General features: G+C 35.9%; 1 protein-coding gene across 1 annotated transcript; it reads right to left on the minus strand.

Annotated features, from left to right (window-relative positions):
- Positions 1-21,173: 21,173 nt before the first annotated feature.
- On the minus strand, positions 21,174-22,196 carry LOC132316565 (uncharacterized). Its single transcript, XM_059815042.1, has 2 exons — positions 22,053-22,196; positions 21,174-21,842 (listed from the first exon to the last, which is right to left on the minus strand). Exons 1-2 carry the CDS (start codon positions 22,194-22,196, stop codon positions 21,174-21,176), a joined length of 813 nt encoding a protein of 270 aa, XP_059671025.1.
- Between the last annotated feature and the right edge of the window lie 885 nt (positions 22,197-23,081).

Consider the following 23,081-nt stretch of genomic DNA (forward strand, 5'->3'; position numbering starts at 1 on the left):
GTTAGGCCCACGCCTGAACACCCGAGGATATCAAAACAAATGGCAATAATCAAACAAAGAATACAATTATGATTTAAAAAAAAAAAAAGAAAGAATAAATAAAATTGCTGAAAGAAAACTAAAAGGATAATCCCTTAATGAAAACCTCAGAATAAACTTTTATATATAAGAACTATTCTGGTACATCCAAAATCTCCAAGACAAATATAACTCGGGAATCCATCTGGTGGACCCCTATTCAAAACCCAACTGAAGATAAACTAAACTAAAAAGAAATCCAAAACTAAATATAAATAGCAATCCTACGCAGTTGGAAGAATGAATGACCATCTCTACTCAGCACGAATAAGCTTTAAGACTCGAACCATCCGATACCTGAAAAATAATAGTGGGTCAGGCCCACGAACAAGTTCTATTCTAACTACAATCCAAACAGAGACCCGATACGCAGATACATCCTAGATATCTCAACAATATCTATCTAGTCCATACATATATATATCCACACTAAAGGACTTTCACTGGACTACAATGGGGGTCTCAACCTGAAAAGAAGGCAACATGCAAAAACACACCCAAAGGTGGGCATGAGTACCTAGACCTAACAGGGTATACCTCAACCATCATAACTTGCTATATATCCCAATGCATATACGCTCCCTAACCAACGATCCTGAGACTCAAGCTCATATCGTGGCATCATAAATATATATATAAATTCCATCTAAAACCAATGAAGTGAGCTCAACTATTTATTGCCAAGACACGATATTTAATTAGGATTTAAATGTTACAATTAAATCCATTTCCTAAATCCAGAATAGTTAAGAGTTAGCATTTTGATCTAATCTAAACCTAATATGCCACCGTCCCATACCGGTGCATATAATCCACAAAATCCATATAATTGATAGAACAGGTAAAGCGGTTCAACAATTAAAATCCAGAAGAGGTATGAATTAGCGTTTTAAGCTAGACCATCTCTAGTATGCCACCGTCCTATACCGGTGCAGACAATCCATAACATCCATGTAATCATAGAACATAATATAGTAGTTCGGCAATCAAAATCCACAACAGTAATCCATATAATTGATATAACAAAGTTTAATAGTTCAGCAATTAAAATCCAAAACATTTATCTATGTAATTGTAGAACATAGTTTAATATCTCAGCAATTAGAATCCAGAATAAGCATAAATCAAATCTAATAATTAAATGACCCCATTATGCATCCAAAATAAGATTTATAAGTCATTCTACAATCCATTAAATTGTTAAAACAAAATTAAACAATTTAATCATTCCTCTCTATTAACAGCATGCAAAAATGTTTAACCTTCCCTACTGTTAAATCCATTTCGCATAAAAACATTAATTCTGCCGTGTAGGTTCTAATACAGCATAATAGCATGTTTAGAGTTCATGCTACAGTCCATTAAATTGTTAAAACAAAAATAAATATTTTAATCATTTCTATCCGTTAACAGCATGCAAGATTGTTTAAACTTCCCTACTGTTAAATCCGTTAGCATAAAGACTTTAATTATGCAATGTGGGTTCTAATACAGTATAATCTAATGTTTAGAGTCCCTACAAACCACCCAAAACAGTCCAGGAGCTTCAAAAACCCAAAAAAGACCCTTAAACTACGTCCTGTAGCAAGTTTGGCATGAGAGCATGCTCTCACAAGTTGAGAGCCTGCTCTCAACCATTGGGAGCTGGCTCTGTGGTCTAGGGAGCTGGCTCCCTCAATCCCTGGAGCCGACTCTCTCTCTCACAGAGTGCCGTAACCCATTTCCTCCTATTCTGCTCCTTTGTCCCTGTCTTTGGCATGTATAATCACCTCTGCAATTTTTTATTAGAGTTCCTAGGAGTTCAATCTATGTCCAAATTGTCCTAGTACTAATAAAAATTACAGTTTGCATTATTAACATAAATATAGAACACATAAGAGACAATCATTGGTAAGAAGAAATAGATTAAATTTACGACATGTATTCAGTGTAACTCTAATTTAATATGATCCAATAAGCATACAAGAGTTGTTTAATGTCCGATTAAAATCCTAGAGATCATCTAGGCATGCACAGAACATAGGTCAAGAAGCGAGAGAAAGAATAAAACTTGCCTGTGTAGTTTTGAATCAAAACCTCGTCGCCGTCTTCCTAAGCTTTTCGACGACGTCCGTTCACTATCAACCTCCTATTGCTCAACCTTCCCTCCTCCTAGGTCCGTCCTTTAAGCCACAGCTGAAACCCTAGCTACTATTTCTCCAATTCCCTCTCTGTTTCTCTCTATAACACTGTATGTTTTAGGGTTTTTCCAACCCTTTTGAAGATGTATAACACTGTATTTATAGGCACCAATAAAAACCTAGGTCCAATTCTAATCGGAGATGGAAAACCTAATTAACTCCTAGTCTAGTCGGCCAATACGTGAGTTATAAAAGACTAAAACCCTATTTTTAACATTATAATTAAAAACACTACTGATTAAACCTAATTAACTCATTTAAATAAACTAACAAAACATTTAAACAATTAAAACTAATTTAATCCAATTAAAAAAAATAAAAGTACAATTAAATTAACCATGAAACAGACAATTCAATTAAAACAAACAATCAATCAATTTATTAAAATAAACAGGCAACCAAACACATAAACAAACAAACAATTCAATTAAAACAAATAATCAATCAATTTATTAAAATAAACAGGCAACCAAACACATAAACAATTAAGCACCTAAAATACAATAATTAAATTCCAATTAAGTCCTTTTTAAAATTAGGTGTATTACATTCTTCCCCCCTAACAAAAGGAATTCCATCCTCGGAATTCACCAAACTCTGAATTATTTGCTTTTAAAATTCATTTCCGTTCTCGTGTAGACTTAGCCTCTATGTGTAAGCTCCATAGAATTCCAATGCATCCAACAATAAACAAGTTTCCTATATTTAAGAAACCCCACATCCGTACAACTCCTGGGTTGTATCTAACACTGACTCAATCGTACCTAATATGGAGTTAAGGTAACGATCCCTATTCCTCCAAGGTCCATAGAATACTCGCACAAAATTCCTATACATCCAGTGCTAACAAATTTGGTAACTCGAATCTATATGCAATACCAAAAGCCCATAACGAATTTAACATAGCAATTTTTAATTATGCTTTAGAAATTCAACCCTGTCAGTATGAATATATTTATTTATATATTGGAAACTCAGTCATGCCTTCTTAAGTATATTTATTTATACTTTGGCAAATCAACCATGTCTCCTTAAGTATAATTAGTTATACTTTGGCAAATCAACCATGCCGACAATTCAACCATGTCTTTAACAAATCAACCATGCTGCCTTAAGTATATTTAGTTATACTTTGACAAATCAACCATGCCGACAATTCAACCATGTCTTTGTCAAATCAACCATGCCACCTTAAGTATATTTAGTTATACTTTGACAAATTAACCATACCGACAATTCAACTATGTCTTTGGTAAATCAACCATGCCTTAATTAAACCATATACCGATTTTAAACTTAACAATAAACTAAATCACACATAGTCATAGTATGCATATCATACACATAACATTAATTTAAAACCAACTTATCCAGATATACTAATTAAATATGTCCTTACATCAGCCGGTTCACTTGACTAGACATTCAATGTTTTGATATACCTTATAATTGTCTGAGTGCATTGAGAAGAAGTGACTAATTTTACATCGCATTCACTCTAACAATATTAACAGAAACGACTAATCTTCCGCTAGTACCTTAAGCTCTATCTGAGTAAGGTAACACCTCCACTAAAATCAGCCCCAATATTTGAAGTTGACTTCTTTAATTTCCTTGGTAACAGCTAGTGTCATTGTTATACAAGTTAAAACTCCAACTGCGAACTCAACAACAAATCGAAAAATATGAATATCCTATCGGTTGTTGAGATCGTCCTCTTCCGTATTCCCTTCCACCAGACAAAACTTAATGCAAAGTGTGAATCACCACTTTGATGCATCTAAATCGTCTCGTAATCCACTCTATCATATGAACTGATGTCCTACCAGTTCGAAATAAACAAGAATTTAGCTAATTAATTTAGAAACTAACCAATATCCCAACCAGAATCTTGACCCTTTTTTAAAGTCAGCAATCCCTCAACTAAATCCATGAAAACGCTTTATCATTTCCACTTTAGTATAGAAAATGTCTACATGGATCTAGTGATCCCTGACGGTTCATCTTGATTATTTAATAAATATTAGAATTGGAGACAAAATCACTTTGTCCCTCCTCCTGCCTATCCTCCAAAAATCTGCTCCATATCGTGAGTGCATCATATTTCCACCCGGATGAAGAAAGAACAAAGTGTTGTGAACTTTAGTCCTTGCATCCTCCTTCCAATTTATCTACCGAAAGTACCATTAGTTTGGTACCATCAGCTTCCGTCTGCACCCATTGTTTAATTTGGAGCATCGTCAAAAGCTAACTCTGCAACTTAAGTCCATGCATTACTGATTCATGATAAACTTACCGATATGGAAAGTCAACCGGTAATTCCATTCATCGAAAGTCAACTAGCTATGACTTTTGCACACACACATGATGCACTTCTTCCTTATATAGGTGTTCGGTCTCACCTTCTTGTCCTTGACACACCCTACTTCTTTAATATAAGTATGTGTCAATTTGACTCCTTGTCTCACTTCAAATGAATATGGAACTTTTCCATCTTTCATATAGTCATCAATTCCCTATCAACAACTAATTGTCGCGAAATATGACCTATATAAAAAAAACAATTCCATATTTTACAGTGTAGAGTTTTTGGTTCCTCCTCCTATTGTAACACCGACAACCCCTCTAAATGACACACTCATGAATAGTGTCTTGGTTAAGAATAGACTGATAAAGATTTAGTCAGTCTACTATCCTCTCTCGGCGTCTTCCCAATAAGTACCTAAACCAGCATGAAATCCTCCTTCCGTCTTAGTGGCCACTTCTGAAATTTCCAAGAAGATGTTCTGTACCTCCAACACCTTTGATAAACCATAGTGACATTACAGTGGTCTTTATCTACCACAACCTCACGAATAACGCCACATTAATATCCACCATTACTAGGGCATTGTAAAAAAAAACGAATCCATATCTAGCATATAACATATCAAACTAATCATTTTAGATTATTTGACTCGTATTGATAGTTTAACTATCCCATCCCAAGTAGTATAACATATTGATACATGTCCAGGTCCAATAGATTGGCTAGAATTATATGTAACTCCCAAATCCTATGACCTCATGCTCCCAATCTTAGCGTAAATAGCGATATTACTCCATGTTATTAGAACAATAGTTGGCTGATCACATACTTGTGTCCCTAACTAAACCATATTTCTAATCCGGACTAATTAATGAAAAATGAAACACATATGATACACACATTAAAACAAAATATAATTCTACTTAAGGCATCGTCCATTCTAGAAAAAAAAAAAACTTCCTTTGAACTCAACTTGCCAAATTATTTCACAAAAGTTCCTTTTATAGTTTCGTAGGTAATCATCAAACCGCGAAACATATCATTTAAACATAGCTTAAAAGCAACATTCCTTTGCCTAAGCAAATACCAAAGGGCTTAACCCTCATCCTCCATGGTTTTATTAAGCAACTTAGAACATCACAACCTAATCCCCATACTCTCCGGAACGTGATATAAAATCATTTCTTCGTTCTGATAAGAACTCCATCAAATCCCTAAACTCTAGTAGAGTACTTCTTACATAGCTATCTTAGAGATGAAACGAAAATTTAACTATATGTAGATTGATCTACACCAACTCTACTAGTATCATTCACTATACTACTAGCGAATAAGATCACCCTCGTGTGATCCTTCATCTTCAAGATTTAGTATTCGCTTTCGAGGATTCGCTGAAATCTCCTCCCTTAGGATCCTCTTCGGACTCCTACTCTTCGCTTGTCTCATTTTTGAGAACAATTGAAGTTGTGTTGGCCCCGATATGCGGTGACCTAACACCTACCCCTTAATCCTTTTTTGGCTTATACTTTCTAAGTAATGCCAACCTCGGAACTAAACCTTCGATCCCAAGTTCTACTTCTGGTAAAGAACTCGATAACGTACTCCTTTACTCCTTTGGGTCTGTATCGCTTTCGCCTTAGACCCCATCCTCCTCCGAGTGTCATCCATCCCATAACTATAGAATGTAATTGACATCTCCTCGTAACGAACCGTAAATAGAGTGTAATGACCCGGATTTCTCAACCCGGTGCGTTAGTGATGAACCGGAAGTTGACCTGATAACGGACCCGAAATGCGGAAGCGAAAGAAGCCAAATGACCTCAAGAGATGTACGTCATCACTAAGGCCCCAAAATGACTCTCCATGAATCCACGGAACTCAAATGAGACAAGCAAATGAAGCAAGAATGCCTAACCCGAAAAGAGATGAACTAAGGGCAAAATGGTCATTTCTCATTGAAAAGGGTGTCACCGTGCACACCATTGGAAGGACAATGAAAAATGAACAAAATTAGACTCAAGAATCGTCTGATTCTGAGTCCGAGCAGAAAAGATATGAAATTCCAACACCCGATGCGAAAGTTATGAAACAATGACTTAACATTTTCCAATATTTTCATAATAAACTTTGAAAACAAAAGTGCATAGAAAACGAGATACATGTCATTGGCCTCCAGCCTCATCTCATACATGTTAAATACATTGAAAAGAGTGCACTTACGTACACTTTACATATACGAATCAACGAATACAAGTTTAAACAAATAGGGCTACAAAGGGGCATTTTATGCTAACACTTGCATAAAATAGAAACTTAGAAACTGTAAGCTTTCCAATGAGCAATGGAATCTTCAAATTCTGAGTCCTGTACCTGAAATATGCCCCAGTATCGTAGGGGTGAGTAACATAAAGCTACTCGTAGGAGATGAGCATGTATCAACCTAACATTTTACAATTTTATCACCTTATGGTGAAACATGTTAAAGGGGCTCATGCCACCTAACGTCTGTGTCAAGATGAGACCCAAGGATCATCCTAAGCTACCTAGATCATTTATATCATAATCACATTATTCATGCAATTCAAACAACATGGAAACATGTTATACAAGGCAACAAGATATAGATTCTCAAAGTCTTCAACTTGAAATCCAAAATACGAAAATAACAAGTGTGGGTCATGCTACCTAACGTCTATGTTCAAAATGAATCTATAAGGTCATTCCTAAACTACATTTGAACATCAAAACACAAATTATGATATCGATGCAATTTAACTAACAATGAAACTTCCAATACAACGCATGAAGCATGCTTTCACAAAGCTACATCTTAAGCTCAAAATAGGAAATCAAATAAGAAACAACAAGTTACGATATAATCTAGTTATCAACTTGAAATGAAATACGAAATCAAACAAAGTGGATACTCGGACTTCACGCCGGATCAGACCGACAACATAGTTACTTTAGGGTTACTAGCCCATGTGTAACCTCCCTATGTGCACACTAGACTATATAGAGGGACAATCCCCCGTATTAGAACCAAGTCCTAGCCGTAGCCAAACAACGACATTTCCAAGTTTCCAAAATCAACAAATTGTGCAAGAACGTATATATATCAACATGTATATACAAGATATCAACTATTTACCAAGTACAATCTAAATTTTGGAAAGTTATACAATACATGCTCAAAATTCATAACTACTATGGTATGTAAGATGTCAAATACAAAGTGTGCAATTCCTTACACATGGTAATAATATATTCAATAAGGAAAAATATATTCTCATGAATATAAAAGTAACAACTATGTTATCCAATACTCAAAAGTTATCAAGTGAATATACATCAAATCCAAATCCATGATTTAAATATAGAAACAACTTCCAAAATGCAATTAAATCCATGGAGTAATAAAGTAGAATTTAATTAAACATAAATAGTTAAATTCTCTAAATTCCAAGTTAATTCAAATAACCTCAATTTAATATATATTGAAAGACATGTCATGGTCATCATATATATAACATCAAATGACAAGTTAAGTGATTAAAACACTTAAAACAAAATTAATCAAGCTAATTAATTAATTTTCTCTAGATTTTTAAATAATTCCAAATGTCCTCAATTTAATCTATGTTAGAGAACATGCCAAGGCCTATTTAAATACCACATTACAACTTGATTTAATGTTTGATACAACCATGTGAATTAAACTTTCACTAAAGATAAATATTAAATAAAAGTTGTAATTCTTAATCAAATGATTCAAATTTAATATATGTTAACCAACATATATAAGCATAATTTCCTAGAATGTTACAATTCAAATCAAAGTTATACATCATCATAAATTTTAAATCTTATACAAAGAAATAAAAATTACTAACTTTCTAAATTTGATACAAGGCATACATATATGTTGTATAATCTTGGCAAACACATAATACAACACACAAATAATCCTAAACCATTCCCTACCTCAATTGGAATGAAAATCCCAATTACCACCGAAATGAAATCGCCCCAAATTTTTGGTCCGCAAAACAGATTTTTCAGCTTGCTACCTTCAACTTGTAAAATTCATAAAAAATTCAATTCTAACCCAAATCGAATGAATCCAAAGCCCAATGAAAGCTTAAACACTGTAATTTGATAACATCAATTTAGTTTAACAAAATATTTTTCCAATTGAAACAGTTTTGCCCCACAACTTTGAAACAAATTCTGCCCAGAAAACACATTTTCAGCCTGTAGCTCCCAACTTTGAAAATTCATAAAAAAATTCATTTGACATCCAAATTGGGCAAACCTAATTTATTTTGGAAGTAAACATATGAGAGTGTAAAACTGGAAATTTAGGCCATGATCCAATGTCAAAAGGTTAGTGAAATAAATCATCTAAAAATATGTTTTCTAGCTGTAATAAAAACATGGATAATAGATAGTTTTGGATTTTTAAAAAAATTTAGAAATGCTCTAAAATCATAAAAAAATTATGAGTGGTGTAAAACCTATGGAGGAAGTTCCAGTAAAAATTTCAAGGTAATTGAAACAACACAGCTCCATATAAAAATTCATTTCTGGACCAAAAAGGAAAAGCTTCAAATTTCCAGCAACTAGCTTGCAACTTCAAAAATTCATAACTAATTCATTTTAAATTTAAATTACATGAAACCAAAAATAAATGAAAGCTAATTGAGTATATTTTCATATTCTATATTTAATTTGACAAGATTAATTTCAAGTTAAAACAGTTTAAGGGCAAAATACAAGTCCTTCTCTTCCATGCATGTAAAACACTCAATAATGACATAAAAATACTTCAAAATAATAGATCAATACCTCACTAGAGAATTGAATCTCTAGATACCAAAGAAAAACTAGGAGTTAGGCTAGATCCTTCAAGGATTTTGAAGAGGAGGATAAGGGGAACAAAAAGTATTCCAAACTTTATGGTCTAAAGTAAGTGGAAGGGCCTCAAAGATCAAGGTTAATGCCTAAGGCTTCAAGCTCCATCCATGAAAGTTAGGGTTTTCTTGTAAGGAAGAGAATGAAATAATGTGGTTAAGTGTGAGTGGAGGAAATAGAAATCCTCCACTCACTATGTGCTCTTACACCATGGTCAACACACACATCTATGGTCAATTGCACAAAAACCCTCCTTTAAAACTATAATCCCAAAGTGGCCCAAAGATATTTGCAAGACTAAATTGTGAACCTACACTTGTCACCAATCCATAGCTCCTTCCTAGGCTTAATCCCACACCTACACTTGTCAACCATCCAAGCCAACAAGTGCACCAATCCTAGGCCAACAAGTGGGTGAATCCTCACCCTCCAAATGTCATCATCCAATGCATTAAAGTGTTTCCACACAAATGTCAACAAGTGGATCAATGAGAGTGTGATACTTGTCACACTTTTCAAAAATTGCAAAAAGGTCATTTTTGAAAATATCTTTCAAATTTAATTGCAAAATGGTCCCCAAGATGAAAAATAATTACTTTATTTAATTATACTAAAACCCTACAAGTTAAGAATAATTACACTAAAGTATGCATTAATGCCCCTTTATGAAAGAAGTAAGCAATCAACATGCTTTTCTAGAAAAGTAAAAATACCACTATCATAGAAATCAAATATCATGAATGCATGCAAAACCAGAATCAAATCCTAGCGCAAAAAGTGAGGTTGTGCAAGGAAAAAGGATAAACGAGAAAAAGACAAAATGTGAATAGTGTTCGGAAAAATAAAATATGAAAATGACACAATCCCCAAAGGAAGTTGTCAATCCAAGGAAAAGAGTCTCGGAAATCATTCCAGAGAACTTGAGACGACATCAAATGATGAAAAATCGAACCCAAAAAGGAAAAGATAACGGAAAAAAAATACCCGTTAAAATCTGAGAAAAAGAAAAGAAAGAAAAATGACCGGGTCATTACATAGAGTATAACAAATCCTAATATGACTCTAAGTTTTAAGAGATGCAACGTGGAAGTCCTATAACGAAAGACATTCCTAAGGACACTTGAACTTGGAGTGCTTTGATACCAATTGTGATACCCCCAGATTTCCAGATGCGGGTTGGCCAGGCCTATGCCCGAACACCCGAAGATATCAAAACAAATGGCAATAATAGAACATAGAATACAATTATGATAAAAAAAAAAAGAATAAATAAAATTGCTGAAAGAAAACTAAAACGATAATCCTTTAATGAAAATCTCAGAATAAACTTATATATATAAGAACTATTCTGGTACATCCAAAACCTCCAAGACAAATACAACTCGGGAATCTATCTGGTGGGCCCTTATTCAAAACCCAACTGAAGACAAACTAAACTAAACAGAAATCCAAAACTAAATATAAATAGCAATCCTACGCAGTCGGAAGAATGAATGACCGTCTCTGCTCAGCACGAACAAGCTCAAAGACTGGAACCGTCCGATACCTGAAAAATAATAGTGGGTCAGGACCACGAACAAGTTCTATTCTAACTACAATCCAAACAGAGACCCGATACGCAAATACATCCTAGATATTTCAACAAAATTTATCGATTCCATACTTATATATATCCACACTAAAGGACTCTCACTGGACTACAATGGGGGTCTCAACCTGAATAGAAGGCAACATACAAAAATGCACCCAAAGGTGGGCATGAGTACCTAGACCTAACAGGGTATACCTCAACCATCATAACCAGCTAGGCATCCCAATGCATATACGCTCCCTAACCAACGATCCTGAGACTCAAGCTCATATCGTGGCATCATAAATATATATATAAATTCCATCCAAAACCAATGAAGTGCCGCTCAACTATTTATTGCCAAGACACGACATTTAATTAGGATTTAAATGTTATAATTAAATACATTTCCTAAATCCAGAATAGGTAAGAGTTAGCGTTTTGATCTAATCCAAACCTAAAATGCCACCGTCCCATACCGGTGCATATAATCCACAAAATTCATATAATTGATAGAACAGGTAAAGCGGTTCAACAATTAAAATCCAGAAGAGGTATGAATTAGCGTTTTAAGCTAGACCATCTTTAGTATGCCACCGTCCCATACCGGTGCAGACAATCCATAACATCCAAGTAATCATAGAACATAATATAGTAGTTCAGCAATTAAAATCCACAACAGTAATCCATATAATTGATATAACAAAGTTTAATAGTTCAGCAATTAGAATCCAAAACATTTATCTATGTAATTGTAGAACATAGTTTAATATCTCAGCAATTAGAATCCAGAATAAGCATAAATCAAATCTAATAATTAAATGATCCCATTATGCATCCAAAATAAGATTTATAAGTCATACTACAGTCCATTAAATTGTTAAAACAAAATTAAACAATTTAATCCTTCCTATCTGTTAACAGTATGCAAGAATGTTTAACCTTCCCTACTGTTAAATCCATTTCGCATAAAAACATTAATTCTGCCGTGTAGGTTCTAATACAGCATAATAGCATGTTTAGAGTCCATGCTACAGTCCATTAAATTGTTAAAACAAAAATAAATAATTTAATCATTTCTATCCGTTAACAGCATACAAGATTGTTTAAACTTCCCTACTGTTAAATCCGTTAACATAAAGACTTTAATTATGCAATGTGGGTTCTAATACAGTATAATCTAATGTTTAGAGTCCTTACAAACCACCCAAAACAGTCTAGGAACTTCAAAAACCCAAAACAAACCCTTAAACCACGTCCTGTTGAGAGCCTGCTCCCAACCATTGGGAGCCAGCTCCCACACCTTGGGAGCTGGCTCTGTGGTCTAGGGAGCCGGCTTCCTCAATCCCTGGAGCCGGCTCTTTCTCTCGTAGAGAATCGTAACCTATTTCCTCCTATTCTACTCTTTCGTCTCTGTCTCCAGCATGTATAATCAACTCTGTAATTTTTTATTAGGGTTCCTAGGAGTTCAATCTATGTCCAAATTATCCCAGTACTGATAAAAATTACAGTTTGCATTATTAATATAAATGTAGAACACATAAGAGATAATCATTGGTAAGAAGAAACAGATTAAATTTTCGACATGTATTCAGTGTAACTCTAATTTAATATGATCTAATAAGCATACAAGAGTTATTTAATGTCTGATTAAAATCTTAAAGATCATCTAGGCATGCACAAAACACAGGTCAAGGAGAGAGAGAAAGAATAAAACTTGCCTGTGTAGTTTTGAATCAAGACCTCGTCGCCGTCTTCCTAAGCTTTCTGACAACGTCCGTTCACTGTCAATCTCCTATTGCTCAACCTTCCCTCCTCCTAGGTCCGTCCTTTAAGCCACAACCGAAACCCTAGCTGCTATCTCTCCAATTCCCTCTCTGTTTCTCTCTATAACACTGTACGTGCATAGGGTTTTTCCAACCCTTTTGAAGACGTATAACACTATATTTATAGGCACTAATAAAAACCTAGGTCCAATTCTAATCAGAGATGGAAAACATAATTAACTCCTAGTTTAGTCGGCTAATACGTGAGTCATAAAAGACTAAAACCCTATTTTTAACATTATAATTAAAAACACTAATAACCTAATTAACTCATTTAAATAAACTAACAAAATATTTAAACAATTAAAACTAATTTAATCCAATTTAAAAAAATAAAATACAATTAAATTAACCATGAAACAAACAATTCAATTAAAACAAATAATCAATCAATTGATTAACATAAACAGGCAACCAAACACATAAAAAATAAACAATTCAATTAAAACAAACAATCAATTAATTTATTAAAATAAACAGGCAACCAAACACTATGATGACACTGGATTTTTCAACCTAGTGTGTCATGTGATGAACCGAACTGGATCTAGAATGCGAAAGCAAAAGATGAAACAACGGTCTCTAGAGATACAACGTGTCTCTAAGACACCAATGTGACACTCAATGAGGTTACGGAACCCGAAGGAAACAAATGCAGAAGAAGCGTTTCAAAAATGAACAAGAATGGACCTAGGGGCAAAAACGTCATTTATAGCTTAAAAGTGGGTGCCACTGAGCACACCATTATAAAGACAACGAAAAATTAATGAATTTAGACTCAAGAATCACTTGATTTGGAGTCCAGATGAAGGAGATATGGCTAACAGAAGAAGAAAGGGCAAAACGGTCAAAAAGTGCAAACCCTAGGTCATCTAACCGGTTACCAAGCCTTCCTAACCGGTTAGGAGACCAAAAAACTCGACCAAGACACTGCCCATGCACATGTAACCGGTTACGAAACCCCATCTAACCATTTAGATGTGAAGGGGGCAGAATGGGCAGCAAGAAATCCTGGCAACAGTGGTTTTTTTGGAAAAAAATGAAATTTTGAGGTCCTAGATGACATTTTCTGAAAAAATACAAAGAAGAAACCCCCTCAAAATTGAGTTTTTTACATGACTCACAAAAAAAATTAAAAAATATGCAATTTAAAATTTCCAAAATGCCCTCCCAAGAAAACTAGTCCAAAGGGTCCAAAAAACTGCTAAATTGAAAAACAAAAGCTGAACTTTGCGATCGATTTCCGGTATCAAGATGGCATTTTCTGGAAAAACACAAAGAAGAAACCCCCCCCTCCCCCAAAATCACGTTTTCTATTCAACCACATTGAAAGAAGAAAATAAAACCACAGTAAAAAGTCTAGAATGCCCTTATATCAGAATATGCAACAAAAGTGCAAAATGAGTTCGTAGAAGGCTCAAAACACAAACGATGAGGTTTTGCCCAGAAACGACCATGCACGCAAACATAACTTATCTATTTAGATTCGCTACAATGGTTCATGGCTTAAAAATATAGCCGAAGCAAAATCTGACCCCCCAACGGGCAAAAAGGCAAAAATGAACGTGGAATGGAAAACATGGAATCCAAAAACATAAAATGGAGTGAAATGACCATTTGGCCCTTGGCGACACTTCATACAAGATTAATAAGATCCTATGAAAGAATGAGAATAAAATTCCCACACCCGATGCAACCATGGTGAAGCATTGACTTGCGATTTTTCAAGATTTTCATAATATTTCATGAAGTTAAAAAGTACATAAAATACAATATAATGGTCATTGGCCTCCGGCCTCCTCTCACACATATCAAATACATTGTAAAGAGTGTACTCATGTACACACTACATATATGGAATCAAATAATACATATTTTGATACATAAGGTTACAAAGAGGCATTTTATGCTAACACTTGCATAAAATGGAAACTTAAAAACTATAAGCCATCCAAGGAGCAATGAGCACCGCGAACCAAGTCTTCATACCTGAAAAATGTCCCCACTACGTGGGTGAGTAACATAAAGCTACTCATAGGAAATGAGCATGCATCGACCTAGCATTTTACAATTTTATCACCTTAAGGTGAAACATGTTAAAGGGGCTCATGCCACCTAACGTCTATGTCCAAGTGAGACTCGGGGAGCATCCTAAGCTACCTTAGAGTCTAAGCAACAAGAATCATGATATACATACGTGTATGAAACGAATCATGGTTGGGATAATCCAAAGAACACGACAAGAAGAATGCTTGAGCATAGATTAACATGAATTGCATTTTCAATACAATTGAACTAGGTCTAGAGTAATCCATATAACATGACAAAAGCATATTTGAATACAAGTTAACAAGAATCACATTATCCATGCAATTCAACAACAAAAGAGCATGTTATACAATGCAACAAGGTATAAGTTCTCAAAGCCATCAACTTAGAATGTAAAGCACAAAATAACAATAGTGGTTCATGCCACCTAACGTTCAAGTTCTAAATGAATTAATGGGATCAATCCTAAGCTTTGTTAGAATGTCAAAACACAATTTTCAATATCGATGCAATTTAACCAATATTGGAACTTCCAATACAACGCATAAAGCACAATTTCGCAAAGTTAACATCATGTAACTTAAAATGGAATGACAAATAAGGAACAACAAGTTACAACATCATCTAGTTATCAACTTAAAAATAAAATGTGAAATCAAACAAAGTGGATACTTGGACGTCACGCCGGGTCAGACCGACAACATAGTTACTTTAGGGTTACTAGCCCATGGGTAACCTCCCTACGTGCGCACTAGATTATATAGAGGGACTATCCCTCGTACTAGAACCACGTCCTAGCCATAGTCAAACAACGACATCCCCAAGTTTCCAAAATCAACAAGTTGTGCAACAATGCATATATCAATAGGAATATGTAAGATAATTAACTATCTACTAAGCACAACTAAATTTGGAAACCTATACAATACATCCTCTAAATCCACAACTAATATGATATGATGAATGTCGAATCTTCAGTGTGCGATTCGTTACACGCTATGCATGAAAGATGTTAAATACAAAATGTACAAATCATTACACAAGGCAACAATATATTCAATAAGGAAAATATATTCTTATGAGTACAAACATAACAACTATGTTATCCAATGTTCAAAGCATAACCAAATGAATATACAACAAGTCTAAGTCCATAATTTGAATATAGAAACCACTTCTAAAATACAACTAGATCATGGAGCAAATTGATAGAATTTAAATAGATAAATACAATTAAATTCTATAGATTCTGATTCAATTCCAATTAACCTCAATTTAACATATGTTAAAGGACATGGCAAGGTCATCACCTATATCCATTCTAAAACTCAATTAGGTTGTTAGAACAATAAGGTAGAACTTTAATTAAATCATGCTAATTTAAATCCCAAGGTTCTAAAACAACTTCAAATAGTCCCAAATTAATATATATAATAAACAAGTCATGGCCAATACAAATATCAAGTTAAAACCTTAATTAAGCTAATGGGACCACGAAATAGATTTTAATTAATTTTTTTAATTAAAATCTCTAGATTTTCAAACTTAACCAAATGCTCTCAATTTAACATATCTTAGAGAACATGCCAAGGACTAATGTAATATCACATTACAAGTTTATTTCATTCAATTTACGACCATGTGAATTAAACTTTCACTAAAGTTAAATATAAATTAGAAGTTACAATTCTCATGCAATTAATCCCAATTTAATATATGTAAACAACTATACCTAAGCTTAATTTTCTAGCATGCCACAATTCAATTCCAAGTTGTATATCACCATGAGGATTAAATCTTAAATAAGGAATTTAATTAAATAAATGGTTTGAAAACCTAACCGAATATTCTAAATCAAATATATGTGAAGCTATATGGCATATAAGTCAAGAATATCAAGTCGTAATTTAAATAGAGTGAATAGTACACTCGGGGCAAATTAATTAATCAAATTAATTAATAATTACTAACTTTCAAAACACCTCCAATTAGTTTCAAATTCAACTATGTTGAAGAGCATGCTAAGGCCTAATATACTATGCTAACACATATTAATTTCAAGCTAGTTAAGGCCATGTGAATTAATCTTTCACCTAAGATAAATATTAAATAAAATCTTTAATACTTATTCAAATGTTCCAATTTTAATACACGACAATGAGCATATCAAGGAGCAATATAAAATCATGCTACATGTTCAAACCAAGTCATGAGCAACCGGGAAAATTAGATCCCGTAACAGAAAAATAAATAATAAAATCTCTAGGTTTTATATTTAATCATGCCAACAAGTTGTATAAGCATCACAAGCATGCTATATAACAAGAATTTAAACCTAGAACATCCCCTACCTCAGTTTGAGATGAAATCTCAAAGGCCCACCAAAATAAAAGTGCTCCAAATTTGACGATACCGAGAGGTTTTGTCGGGGACAATACCGTGAACAAGAATCCGCAAGAAGCCCCATGAAAATCTCAACTTGACTCCAAACTCGAACTCAAAAAATCGTCGAAAATGGATTCTAATAAGGGTAAAGGGTAGAGCACGTCGAGGGAAGCAATAAGTGCTAAGGCCGAAGGATTTCTACCAAGGAAAAGTGGACTAAAGGAGGAGAGAGAATGTGGCAGCCATGGCTGTTAGGAGATTCGGCTAAGAAAGGTGGGGAAGATGATCAAAATCTGATTTTTCTTCTTTAAGTGTTCTATTTATAGTAAGTCTCAAAAACTGCCCCGAAAGGGCTTCGCCGGGTCTGGAAAAGTGGATTTTGAGCAAAAGCGCTCAAACGGCAAAACCCCGTGAACAAAAAAGATTCAAAATGAGAAAATATGAACAACGGAAGAAATGGAATCAAAAAATGAGTCCCGTGCAGAGAGATATACCCCAAACAAGTTCGGCGGCAACCGGGGCAAAAAATCCCTAAAATTGGGGAAAACGACCAGAAGGAAATTTTAAGAGTCCATGACTCGATGAAATGTGAAAATGAATCCCGTACGAGGATCCAGACTCCAGACGAGACATTTGCGATAACTTTCGTTAATTGCACAATGGCCCCTACAAAAAGGGTTAACTGTGAAACTGCCCCAGAATGAAAATATCTTCCAAAAGATATTTTCTTAAATGCCCCTAAAATAAAATATCTTCAAAAGATATTTACGAAAAACACCCCAAGAAATGAAAAAGACTATAAAGAATTGTGCATCTATGCCCCTATAGACACCGGGAGCAACCAAAGTACTTTCTTGCAAAAGTAAAGATACGTATTTCGAGGAAACCACTGAAGATGAAGACACGTGAAGTCAAAAACTAACTCCGAGCATGAAAAGTGAGGTTATGCCAAAAACTGACAAACGGAGATAAGACAGAATAGGGAAAAGACGAAATAGCGTATAGTGTCCGAAAAGTGAAAGTGCAAAAATGACTCGGTCCTCAAAGAAAGTTGTCAATCTACGAAAAAGAGTCTCAGAAATCATTTCCAAGCACTCGAGACGATACTAAGTGATAAGAAACAGAGTTTAGAAAGGACAATTAAACGAAAAAATTTCATTCGTAAAATTTCAGGAAAAAGGAAAGGAAGGCAAATAATTGGGTCGTTACAAACACATAGACAAATAAGCACCTAAAATAGAATAATTAAATTCCAATTAAGTCCTTTTTAAAATTAGGGGTATTATATTTATCATACCTCCGGGCATATTCCTCAGCGTTTCTAGCCAAGTATGGCCAGAAATACCCTTGAGTTAAACTTTATGGGCGAAGGATCTTCCGCCGTAGTGGTTGCCGCAATCCCCATCATGTACCTGCTTTAATACCTTGAGTGACTCCGTGGGAGTTAAATATTTCAAATACGGGCCTGAGAATGACTTTTGGCATAATTGGTTATTAATGATGGAGTATTTGGAGGCCGCAAACCTTATTTTCCTGGCTTCATCCTTCTAATCTGGAAGGATTCCGTTTTTGAGATAGCTTTCCAGTGGATCCATCCAGCTCGACTCTATTGGAATCTTTGGAATTACCATTACTGGCAGTTGAGGACCTAAACTGGGCTCTTCCGCGGTGTCAATAGGCACGATTCGGATCAAATCCTCGTCCGAGGAAGAAGCCATTGCAGCTAGTCTATCTACTTTAGAATTCTTTTCTCTTGGTACTTGGTGAAATTTGATTTGATCGAATCCACGCATAGCACTTTCGATAGCTTCCTTATACGACTTCATTCTATCTTCCTTTGGTTGATACTTTCCTGTTACTTGATTTATAATGAGTTGTGAGTCACTAAAAACCTTTAGACACTTTACCTGGAGTTGGTTTGCCAGTCGAAGCCCAGCTAACAGGGCTTCATACTGGGTTTCATTGTTGGTGGCGGGAAAATCCAAATGGATTGACTGCTACAACTTCGTTCCTTCTGGAGTTGTAATGGTGATCCCTGCCCTTGCACTAGCTAAGTTTGAGGAATCATCAACATGGAGTTTCCACTGTGGTTCTGGGAGTTCTAGCTCTTTAGGCTTGTTTTCATACTCTAGAAGGAAATCGTCCATGGCTTGTCCTTTGTGTAACACCTTCGACTCGTAGGCTATATCAAAAGAACTAAGCTCGATCGACCATTTTGTAATTCTTCCTAACAAATCTGGTTTAGAGAGGATTGCTCGCATGGGATAATTTGTGAGAACTACTATGCGGTGAGATTCGAAGTAGTGCTGAAGCTTTCTCTTTGCATATACTAAGGCTAGTATGATATTCTCTGCCTTGCTATATCTTGTTTCGGCATCAGTCATTGTCTTACTTGTGTAGCAGACTGGATACTAGTTCCCTTCTTCTTCTCGGATCAGAATTGCACTTGTGGCTATGTCGAAAATTGCTAAATACATGACGAGGACTTCTTTAGGCTTTAGGGCACACAAAATAAGGGGTTTAGTCAAGTAATACTTTAGTCTAGAAAGATCTTCTTGCTATTGAAGTCCCCATATATCTCTGTTCTTTGAGCGTATAACATCAAAGAAAGGTTTGCACTTATCAGACAATCGAGATATGAAGCGACTGGGAGTTGCTATTCTGCCAGTTAGAATCTGCACTTCTCTGCGAGTTTTCGGCTCCTGATTCTGTACAAGGGCTTGGGCCTGAGCCGGGCTTACCTCTATCCCTTTTTTGTTGACAATGTGGCCGAGGAATTGTCTTGAAAAAACTGTAAATGAGCATTTTGAGGGATTCAACCTCATTTTATATTTTTTTAGAGTGTTAAAGACTTCTTGAAGGTGCTTAGGGTGATCTTCCTTCCTCTCACTTTTGACCACTATGTCATTGATATAAGCCTCAACTTTCTTGCCCAGCATCTTATCGAAGATCTTGTTGACAAGGCGTTGGTAAGTTGCCCCGGCATTCTTAAGTGCGAAAGGCATAACTTTGTAATAATAAGTTCCCTTCTCTCTGATGAAGGATGTTTTTTTTTCATCCTCTGGATTCATGGGAATTTGATTGTATCCTGAGTATGCATCAAGGAATGTTAGTCTCTCATAGCCTGTGGTAGCATCCACCATTTGATCTATTTTTGGTAGCGGAAAGCTATCTTTGGGACAAGCTTTGTTTAGATTGGTGAAATCTATACATACCCTCCACTTGCCATTTTTCTTCTGAACCACAACTACATTCGAAAGCCACTGTGGATAATACATTTCCCTGATGAAGCCTACTTGAAGCAACTTGTTTATTTCTTCAGTAATGATTCGGTTTCTCTCTAGAGTGAACCTCCTATGTTTTCGTTTGATTGGTCTGTATGAAGGATCCACTTTTAGGTTATTGCATGATACTGAAGGGTTGATCCCTGGCATATCTGAATGGATCCAGGCGAACGTATCTACATTTCTTTGGATGACATCAATTAACACATTCCTCTTTTCGGCTGAGGAGGAAGAACCTATATAAGTGATTTTATGTGAGTTTTTAATGATAACTTCTACAGCTTCAAGAGATTCCTCGGTGGGCTTTTCCACTTCTGAATACTTAGGCAGAAGGCTCTATAATTGTTAATTAGCAACACCCTCAAGGGTTGCATCTGATTTGGATACCTTTACTCCTTTCTTTACTTCCTTCAGTGTCAACATGTAACACTCTTTTGCAGCAACCTGATCTCCCTATAGGTTAATGACTTCTTTTCCATCTGGAGATAAGTATCGCATCACCTGATGTAGAATAGACAACACTCCATTCATTCGGTGAATCCAACCTCTTCCCAAGATGAGATTGTAGGAGGGATGAATTTATGTCAAAATAAAGTTTTCTTTCAGTATCCTTTTTGCAGCAGTGACTGATAAATCGATTACCCCAATAGGGTTCACTCTCGTTCCATCGAACCCCATCAAGGGACTAGATGTAGCTCGAATTGACGACGATGGGATCTCTAACTGCTCAAAGGATGCCTTAGTTATAATATTAGTACTGCTGCCAGGGTCTATCAGGACTCTTTTAATCATCCAGTTTGCTACCAGAAGACTAATAACGAGTGAATTATCATGGGGAAGCTGCACTTTGGATAAGTCTCCATTTCCGAATCTGATACTGATACTGCCCGAAGTGATCGTATTTACTAAGGATAACTTTCGTAGCTTATGGACAACCCTCAGTCTAGAGTGGTACACCTCTTCTAACTCTTGGTCCTCCTCTGATTTCTCATGGATTGCATGAATGACCTTCACTTGATTACCTTTTACCTTCCGAGGATTAACTTCCCTCGGCCTTGTATGCTCTTTTGGCCTGAGATAATATGCTAGGTCTCCTTTAGCTATCATGTTTTCTATCTGTCGCCGAAGGGATCTACAGTCATTGGTTGTATGCTTATAATCCCTGTGGTATGTGCAGTGTTTGCTTTTGTCCCTCTGCTTCAAGGGTTGCTGCATTGGCTGAGGGACTGCAAACCTTACTTTGTTCTCCTGGAATAATCAAGCCAATATGGTACGAAGAGGTATTATTCTCTCCTCAGTCTTCTGTCTTTTCTCAGGTAGCTGAGCAACTGGTGCTGAGGCATACTAATTTCTTTGACTTTTCGAACTCGAAGCTTTTTCTCGAGGCATATTTTCTACCGTGATGAGGGTGGCATGTTGTGCTCGATGAGCTACATTCTATTCAAGCCGAATGTAAACTTGTGCCCTAGCATTAAGAGTTTGCATATCAGGATGGGAGTATTTGACTAAAGAGGTATGAAATTTAGTCCCCTGGATCATGCTGATCTTAAATGCTTCTACAGCAGTCTCAGGGTGACAATCTGCTATCTCCGAGGCCTCCATGTTGTACCTAGACATGAAATCCTGTAATGTTTCACCTCTCTTCTGTCTTATAGTGAATAGACTAGCGATAGTCTTTTTCTACTTCCTGTTACCGCAGTACTGTGCTAGGAACATGGTGCACAAAGTTTCATAGTTTAGGATGGACTTATGTGGCCTATTCTCGAACCATTCTAGTGCAGCTCCCGTCAGACTAGTTAGGAAAACTTTGCACATGAATGCGTCGTTGTGGTTATCCAAAGCCATTTTTTGAGAGTAGTGATTGAGGTGACAGGAGGGATCTCTTGTGCCATCGAACTAAGTGAAAGCTGGCATGGTGAATTTTTTAGGTTTGTCGACGTGGTATATCTGATCAGTGAATGGAGTCTTCACCAAAGAGGCCTTATGCTCCCTGGCCATCTCGACTGGCGTCTGAATCCTAAGGAGCTTCCTCTCATCAAAGATCTCATGTATACCATCCTGAACGCCATTTATCCACACTGTGAGTTTGCGGCTGGATTTGGCCTGTTCATCTTGTACGCGATGAGGGTGGTTGTCCGAAGCTACTGCCTTGATTCTCGTCCTCTGCTCTTGCCAAATCTCGTTAGCTTGAGCTTTGTCAACAGGAGGAATATTGTGGTTGGGGGGAGTGCCTGCTACATTGCCTGGTGGTGGCTGTGGTGCTATCTGTGCCATGGCTGTCTGGAGAGCATCGTTTTTCTACTCGAGCAATGCAATCTGAGCCGTACTAGCCTCATTTTCTTAATGAAGGGTCTCGAACTGTTGCAAGAACTCTTCTCGCATCTTTTGCATTAGTTCCATCTGTTGATCGACTGCGGCTGCGGCTCCTCCGATTGACATCCCAGATCGTAAAAGTATAAAAGATTTTAATTCACTCGTCGGAATATA

This window comes from Cornus florida, unplaced genomic scaffold (genome assembly GCF_030987335.1).
Source record: "Cornus florida cultivar Cherokee Brave unplaced genomic scaffold, ASM3098733v1 CherokeeBrave_3.0.0_Hap2_Chr07, whole genome shotgun sequence".
Classification (NCBI taxonomy): Eukaryota; Viridiplantae; Streptophyta; class Magnoliopsida; order Cornales; family Cornaceae; genus Cornus; species Cornus florida.

What these genes read in the sequence shown, in the direction of transcription:
- LOC132316565 (XM_059815042.1), bottom strand. Translation starts at nt 22,196, where the DNA reads ATGGAGGCCTCGGAGATAGCAGATTGTCACCCTGAGACTGCTGTAGAA. An exon ending in CTCTTAATGCTAGGGCACAA is followed by an intron (nt 21,843 to 22,052) that starts GTTTACATTCGG and finishes TGATTATTCCAG; the next exon opens with GAGAACAAAGTAAGGTTTGC.